The sequence below is a fragment of the Branchiostoma floridae genome, chromosome 1 (assembly GCF_000003815.2).
Source record: "Branchiostoma floridae strain S238N-H82 chromosome 1, Bfl_VNyyK, whole genome shotgun sequence".
Taxonomy (NCBI): domain Eukaryota; kingdom Metazoa; phylum Chordata; class Leptocardii; order Amphioxiformes; family Branchiostomatidae; genus Branchiostoma; species Branchiostoma floridae.
The window spans coordinates 32623254-32631812 of NC_049979.1; the positions used below are offsets into that span (position 1 = coordinate 32623254).

The 8559-nt window shown below is 35.5% G+C and overlaps 2 protein-coding genes across 2 annotated transcripts in view; one reads left to right on the plus strand and one right to left on the minus strand.

The window, feature by feature from the left end:
* LOC118410912 (homeobox-containing protein 1-like) overlaps window positions 1-7554 on the plus strand; it is a 56544-nt gene extending 48990 nt beyond the window's left edge. The window contains exons 6-9 of the mRNA XM_035812815.1: window positions 382-600; window positions 4274-4369; window positions 4539-4602; window positions 5844-7554. Of these exons, the coding sequence (XP_035668708.1) occupies window positions 382-600; window positions 4274-4369; window positions 4539-4588 (365 nt within the window). The 3' untranslated portion in view covers window positions 4589-4602; window positions 5844-7554. The remainder of the gene's footprint in view (window positions 1-381; window positions 601-4273; window positions 4370-4538; window positions 4603-5843) is intronic.
* LOC118410961 (homeobox-containing protein 1-like) overlaps window positions 1-8559 on the minus strand; it is a 1064572-nt gene that overhangs the window by 319996 nt on the left and 736017 nt on the right. The window lies entirely within an intron of this gene.

An 8559-nucleotide genomic window follows, 5' to 3' on the forward strand; every position in this document is an offset into this window, starting at 1 on the left:
TATAGAGATACAATAAGATGACATAACGGACAATATATCTATTGTCCAAAGGGCAATGAGTGTAGTAGGACTAAATTCAATACTCGAGTTTTACTGTGATAAAACAAACTCAGGCGCCTACTATAATTGTAGTATTACATTCGTAATCGAGGTAAATAAAATATACGTATCAAATGCATGGTTAAAGAAATAGTTTAATAGATTAATTGTTTGACCCCCAAAGAAAGGGTTCTTTGAAACCATGCGTCTCTCTATTTAGCGAGCATAATATTTTCTCCACTAAGGAGGAGTCATCAGTCGATCTTTGCAAATCCATAATTATACTATATCAATTGTCAGTAAATAGCCTTCTAAAATATCTGAATGACTCAAAACATTTAGAAAACAATCCCATTCAACAAAGGAGGCTAAAGAGGCCATTGGACTTGAAACTGGACAACCCTGTCAACAGTGAAGACCACAAGCAGAGCAGGGTCAGGTTGAAATGGCCCTCAGCAGTAACTATGATACTGGAGACGTACTTCCGGACGGACACAAATCCAACCGAGAACAAGAGAGAAGAGCTTGCACGTGTCTGTAATGATGAGTTACAGAAGTCAGGTATGGTCATAAAAAAAGTTTGGTTCACTGAATTTTCTCAATTCAATAGAATGTACAGTAACCTATAACGGGGGCCGCCCTAAGATGCTACGCTTTTTTACGCGCTCGAACTCAAGGCGCTCCATCACTAGTTGTCAAAGAGTGGTCAAGTCTTGATCAATGAATATTAACACATTCATATAAAGACAATACTTGGATAAGGGATGCATTCATACGGTTCATGAACCCTTCACCCTCCGCGTTACAACTGGAAAACGCTGAGGACGTTATCTTGAATAAAATTTCCGATTTTGAGCTGCGTTAGACAGTGCGCTCTAACTCTTCACACTTTTGTAATTTGCTATCTTCGGAAGCTGGTGACTAATTTAAATAAACATAGATAAAAATTCTAATTCGATGATATATTAGCCTTCTTTTCACAGTAGAATTGTGATTGTGCGTGCTTCTTGTATCCCGCGAGGAGGGCTGAATCTATCACAATCCAGGTCGTGTTTTCATGCGAAATGGGTGAAATGTACTGAATGCGGCGTCCCGACAAACAAAATCATTACAAAAAACGTCAATGCCAAAATCACAAAAAAACTCTGTGTACGTATTTGGAAACATATTCGACATTACTTTGTGAAGTTTCATTTTCATAGACGGTGCGAATCATTTGTTAGAGTAACAAATCTTTGGGGCGTTCGCTCGTCTGCCTCCTTCGGGGCCACACTCCCTGGTAAAACAACGGCGGTGATGCTTACGTTGTTTTTTCTATGTCTGGTCTTCTACTCAACAAACATTTGAAGACCAATATTTGTAGTGTTTTGAGAAGATTTATTCATATGCGTATGACATTTGTGTGGCTGTTTTGTACAGGTTGTATATTTAGAGACATGAGCCACAAATACCTAGTAACAGGTGACCACAGTGATTCGGCGTTACCAACATTATTGTGAAAAGTCTGTCTTCAAAAAAAGGAAAGTGAAGTATTTTTTAATGAAAAATTGGTTCATTTACCTTTCTTATCATCATAGTTAATGACAACAAACACGACGTACTTATGCATAATAAGATCAGAAAAAAATCAGGGCAGGACTCTTCTTAGGGCGGTCCCCGTTATATCGTATTTACGCAAAAGAAAGTGTTAGCGCAGTGGAGTGGATTGTATGGCATGGATGAAATTCCACAACAATTAGTAAAAATCTATCTTCAGGACACATAATCATAAACAGTTATCTTCTGCGAGGATATCAGTTGTAATATAAAATCTTCACATCATTCCAACATCATAAAGTGATTAAAATTTGTAGGGGGTCTCTTCTGTAGACGATTTCTACCCGTCTAACCACATAAACAACTAGAGTTCCATAAACACATACCTTCGCCAAATAAACAATGGTTATTATTAAGAAAGTCTGACTGTTTATTTCCTTATAAATCCTTGGCATTTGATGGTCCTGTCCTATTGTAGATATTGATGGATTACAAAGTTCCTTAATTCGACATGCAAAAAATGCATAAAGGCAAAATATGAAGTCCTATCTATGTAACGAAGGTCATATTTATTTCCTCCTTATTTATGTTAATGTGAAATTAATCTGCACGATTTATGTCTGATAATGTTCACCTTCACTAAGCTTCATAATGCTACATGTATGGAATTCCCATTAATTACCAATCCGGAATTATAGTAAAAACTGGAAGTTCCATTGCAGTACATTAGAAAGCTGCTCGGGGCCATTATTGAGCTCGACCTTCATTTTCCTGACCCCTACCTACCAAACATACCCACCTACCAAATATAACAAGGATCAATCCAAGGCTTCTCGAGTTATGTTGTTTACAGACAGTCACTTACCCACTCATATGTATTATAGATTAGAGAACTCTCTGATCCAGTAAGATCTACTGTACAATAGGACAAGACATTACATTAAGGATTTATAATGTCAAAATGGGCACTCTTCAAAATTACCCTTGTTTATTTGGCAAAGATATGTGTTCGTGGAACTCTATTGTTTTGATAAATTCCCGTGCACATCTTTCCTCACATCTTGCTTTGTTGGAAAAACACAACTCCTCATTCATGTATGATTGAAAAATAAACCACACACGCCTGTTTGTTTGTCTGACCTACTTTCTAACTTGCAAACAAAACAGAGGCAGATCCTCAGTCCCTGAACAGAGGTCAGTTCATAGCTTGAATATAAGATTACACATTCTACCCAATATATATATTATATTATATCATATCTACATTATTCTCTATAAATTTAGTAGTCATGTAATAAGACGTTAAAGAGTGGCAGATGTTTGAAGGGACCTCAAAAGTCCCCGTTCCAGATTGACCCAAAAAGCCGGGATTGAATAGGGTTTACTAATATACGTTTTGATATGGAAAATAGGGATATAGTACGATGGCATTATGCTGGGTACTATTGCACATGTGTTCTCCAACAATTGTCGCTGTACACTTGATTTTTCTTATGAGCGCTTCAGTGAACCTAAACATTTGCTAAGACTTAAATGTACGTACACTATGTAAGATTGTGTCTACAAAATTGAAAATATTCTCCAGAATAAAATTTTGACGCGAATAATTTGTACAGTTTAGGCCACACCAATTTAAATTCTTGGTTTTCGGATTTCCCGACCCATTTTTTTCCGATTAAAAAGATAGTCCCAAGAAAAATAATATAGTTTTTTTTCTATTGCAGACCTTTAAAAAAAACATTCCAGGGGCACATACTGCTGGTAAACCAAACAGAGCGCTTATTTGCAGTCACATGATCAGAAAAGTGGTATAAAATCAAAGGAAGAGATTCATTTGATAAATTATGCAATGAAAAGCTGAAAACTTGACTATTTACCTTTTTTTATATTATATAAGTTCACCACAGATGTTTTGCAATTTATAATTACCATTAAAAAATAGACCCTCCTGTTTGTACTTGACTACATAGTATATAATAATGACCTTAAGTCTCTTTTTGTAGTGTATTAACAAGCTGCAATAAATCTCGAGAGGATTTGGTTTTACAAAGACTACGATGAAACTCTCAACAGACGCCCTTGTGGGCAGTCAGACACACAAGGCAGTGATTAGCCATGTGTGGGCATGTATCCATTAAACAAGACAGTTTTTAGACATGCTTGCATAGTAAAATATGATGTTTTAACTTCTAATCCTGAATATTGATATGCAATGCCATAGGGTTGATTCAACTTACTATGGTAGGAAAAAGCTTTTTTTTTTATTATCCGAATCATACACTGTGTAGCTTTAAAGGCAACATTTATTCATCGGTATAAAGAGTACTCTTGGAATCAATTCACGTAAAACAGCAATAAAACCATTTTCACTACGTAAAATGTGGTTAGGTCTCTTGTCGGTAAATTAAAGAATGAGTATGTGTCCATTAAGTTTCAAAATCTTTTATCTAGATTGTGTTCAAAATCTTTTATCTAGATTGTGTTCGTATCTCTCCTTCTGATGTCCGAGTTGTTTGATTGAGTATTCACCTTTCCTTTGACCGGTGCCTGAATAAAATACCTTAAAATTGGCAGCAGGTTAGAGTTTAGACACATAACTATCATACTTATGTCTGTATTAAACATTTTGCAAAGAATCGTAGTGAGATATACCGGCTGCAAGGTGGAAAGTAAGGCCAGATATTACATCTCTGTACAGGTGATGAGTTTCCTGATGGCCAGCTGATGACTCCAGCTCACGTCCAGACATGGTTCATGGATAGGTGGCTTCAGGAAATGAGGAAGCATCAACAAAGTTAGTTCCTCTGAAATATTACATCATTTTCTCTGTTATAGCCATTTGCATTTTCATATCTAATTTATGAATACCGTCCTGATTTCTTTAGCCTTATAGAGATTGGTTATGAATTTCCATAAGATCAGCCAGTTAAATTATGATCCAATTATTTTAATATATTTTACAGCACTGTCGTTACAAGTTGAGGGCCAGTTGCAGACGCTTGGCAAAGACTGAGAAAATTAATAAAGGTTAGTTCATTGCAGCCTTGGGGTGATTTGAGAATAATCTAAATGTTTAAAAAAAATTATTGAATACGTTTTCAGCTTTTCAAAGAGTTCTGTACTTGTGTCAAGCTGACCTTACTCGAAGACGCAACCAAACTTCCGGATCTCATCTTACCAACTTTTGTTAATATCACATTCAAACCGTCTGCTGTGTGGCCAGAATACGGCTTCATCTTATCAAAGAAGCCTTTAAAGTGTTTATGACACCAGGATAAAACTTTTTTTTTATTATTGTCAAGGATTAAAGTATCCTTTAACTAGAGTTTGACAAACACATCTCTTCGCCAAATAATCATGCCTTTATTGAAGACTTAACGTTTAAGGTCTTATTCATGTATCACTAAATAGTACAAGTCTGTGATCACAGATGACTTGGTACCATGCCTGGTCAATCAGAATTTCATGCCTTCCAGAGGTTTTGTCCCCAGTGTAACAGCGTCCAGCTCACAAGAACCTCCAGCAAAACATCTGTGTAACAGCTGTGTCTATAGATATAGGTCAAAATGATATATATATATATATATATATATGTATATATATATATATATATATATATATATATATACAGTTTATTTCTGTTTTAACGTAAATAATTCAAATTGGCCACTAATTACAACTAAATGCATCTTTCCATGTAGATTATTATCTAAAGTACCTTTCAGCCAAAAATAATGCAAACAAGTTTGAAAGTCCTATCATGGAATTCAGTGGATTTCTGTACTTTCCTCATTAATTGTGCAAATTAGCTGTTGATTTGAATAATTAGCATTACATTATGTAAGTCGTCACTTAGGCTATCTACCACTCAAAAATCACGACCACAGCATGTTCAGAACACAAGATGTAAAAAATTGAAGTTTTGCTGCAGTACCTGAGGAGCCGCTAGGGGGCCCGATATCATACTCGACCTTTGTTGTTCTGACCCCTACCCACCTACCAAATATTATCAGGATCCTTTTAAGGCTTCTCGAGTTATGCATTACACAAACAAAGGAGGAGGGAAGGAGGAAATTTGTTTTCAACCATAAATGTCATAATCGCACATATTAATATACGTCTGGGGTCAGTTTTTACCCCATACGGTGGTTTGAGCGTTAACTGGAACATCTGAAGAAACCATAGAATGTTTGCAATGCACTCGGAATATTATTTCGGAACAAAATTTAAAAAGAAAAGGAAATATGCTAATAATCATCTCTTTATAGGTAATACTGCCGAATACGGGTCCGAGTACAGCATGGAGAGCACTTGATCTTGAGGACGATGAATGGGAGGATACTATTAACACTGGTTAAAGTGATTAATATATATATATATGATGATTAATTTTTAGGTTTTTGTACATAATGGTTGCGTTGATAATCAGGTTCGCGTAACAATAAAAATAATATCCACATGTGTATTAAGAAAATATAGTCCTGTTCGTATTTGGCTGCAAGTGCAGCCTTTTATATATATTCAGATATATTATCTGTATACAAGTTAATGTATCTATCATCTTTGCCGTTCTTATACAATTGAGTTAATGTTATCTAGGATGTTGAGCTTTTGCGATACATACAACAGCGTATTCTGGGATAAAGTATTTTGGATTAACTGTCAGCCTACAAATCACATTTAATGAACGTAGTAAATGCCCATCGTTTTGTTTATATCTAGTTACATATAATATAGTTTGTTTGACGATTTGAGGGTTTATATTTCTGAATGTATTGAACCTTAGAGGCGAGAAGTGAGTCAAAATGTGATGCTGTTATTACATGAGCATCTTTTAATCGAATGAGTTGAAATTTGGCGAAAATGAAACATGTCCTCCGATATTGAATTTTCAATTTGTTATTCAGATCTATATGACCACACCCTTGGGAATTTTTAAGACGATCATTTTCTCCAGATTTTGCAAAATTATGAATACAGCAGATCACGGATATTGCTAATGTATTATAACAAATGTTTTAAATTTTACATGCTACTGTTCATTTTAAACTCTGGGCTGCAAGATTAAATGAGTTGTCGTTTTAGAGCTATAGCGAAAAATGTAATCTGTTGATTGAAAGTCTCTGTAGTGTCTCTTTTTCATAAATCAAAAGAAATAAAACTTGACACAGCTGTTAACTATTTAACCCTATCCTGACTGCTTTTTGGGACATTTACTGGCCTTGGGGGAAGGCCCACTCGCCCCTCCCACCTTCGAAATTTCATAATGGCTTACTTTGCGATCACCAAATTTGCAGGTAGCAATGTGCTTATTCGGTTTTAAAATGTCTAAATTTTTGATATCATTATGACGTAATATTCCGCAAGTATAAGGTCATTAATGTGCGGGGGATTTCCTAAAATAAGTAAAGAAATGACACAAAATTTTACAAATAAATGGATAAGTCTTCTATGATTTCTGCTGCCAAAGGCTACCACAACGACGTCAGAATGTGGGCTTTTGAGGAAAGGAATGGGAAATTATATAGATATAATATTTGACAGTTATTGGACATTTTACTTTACGTTGTCGTTGACGTAATGTGACGTGATTATGACGTCATAAATTTGATTGTATTGGACGGACCCATGAAAAAAGGGTATTCTCAGAAACGTTTTGCTTCAAAAATGTAATTGCAAGTGCAGATAACAAAATAGTAATGTTTGTGACGACTTGTGTTTCCAACATCAATGACGTCAAAATGACGTCATACAATGACGTCATGCACATCTAAGATACCAGTTGGGCTCACCATATTATAGCCACCACCTTGAATTTTCAAAAATACTTTTTTAGCAACAAATAATCACAAAATACAATAGAAAGAGACTAAATGCATTCATTTAGTTTTTTTATTAAAAAATGCCTGGTATTTACAAATTTTAAGGGATAATAAGCTAGTTTTTGCTGATCTGGCCATACGGTCCGCCATCTTTGATTTTGGGCTGATGACGTCATCAAATTAACATTTTTTTGTAATTATAATTATGAAAGACATTCTTATTAACGTAAGTTTTATTTATGTAACAAATAGCAGTAATATATCAAATAAACGCGAAAAATACATTGTTAGAACCGAATTTAACGATTTTTCGCAAAACTGCCTGTCAACAAACGGTTGCCATGGCATCACGAAATAAGGAAAATTTGTCATACTTCTTGCAATTGTTGCCAACAATATTTTAGAAAAACTCACAAAATTTGGTGGCCATAGCATAAGCCGTTCTGGCGTTACAGGGCATCAAAAGTAGGCGCGGGCCTCAAAAGCCCCCCCCCCCCGTCTGAATAGTGTTAGTATAATAACAGCAAAGTGATTTTTTTTAAAACTCAAGAAATGGAATGCCTTTACCTTAGTGCCAAATTTCAACTCATCTGATTTAAAATGAGCCTGTTATAAAACCACGTGCATCACTTTTGACTCATCCTGGTATATAGAACTGTAACAGTTTGAATCAGAAAAAAAACATAAAGACTTGCAAACAATAGATTGTCATACTCTTTGTAAAATGATTTATATGGAGAAAAATGAAAATAAAAGGGTTTTACAATTTTTCTTGTTTAAACCCACTACGTGTTGACTTTTTGTAAGTTATGCAACGCACTTGGTTAATTATCTTATGACGTTATTTTAGTGAAGCATTAGTTGTACCCATAAGTAATTTTCTGTAAACTCGAAGTACACCTGCCTGGGTGATTGCACTATTGCATCGCCTTAAATCATAACCAGCTTGCACAAGGTAGCAGAACACAGTGTTAGTGGGCGAACCCCGGGGTGTATGACGCGGGTACATAAAATAGTACGGATAAACTTGTTGAAGGAGAGGTAAAAAGCCTTATTTGAGGGGCAGCCAGATATCACCTGTGCTACGTGGTCACGGAAGGTGTCGACTCTGAGACTGCATGGTTTGGATTGTGAAAGTTTTCTATTTTGTGTATAAATGCGC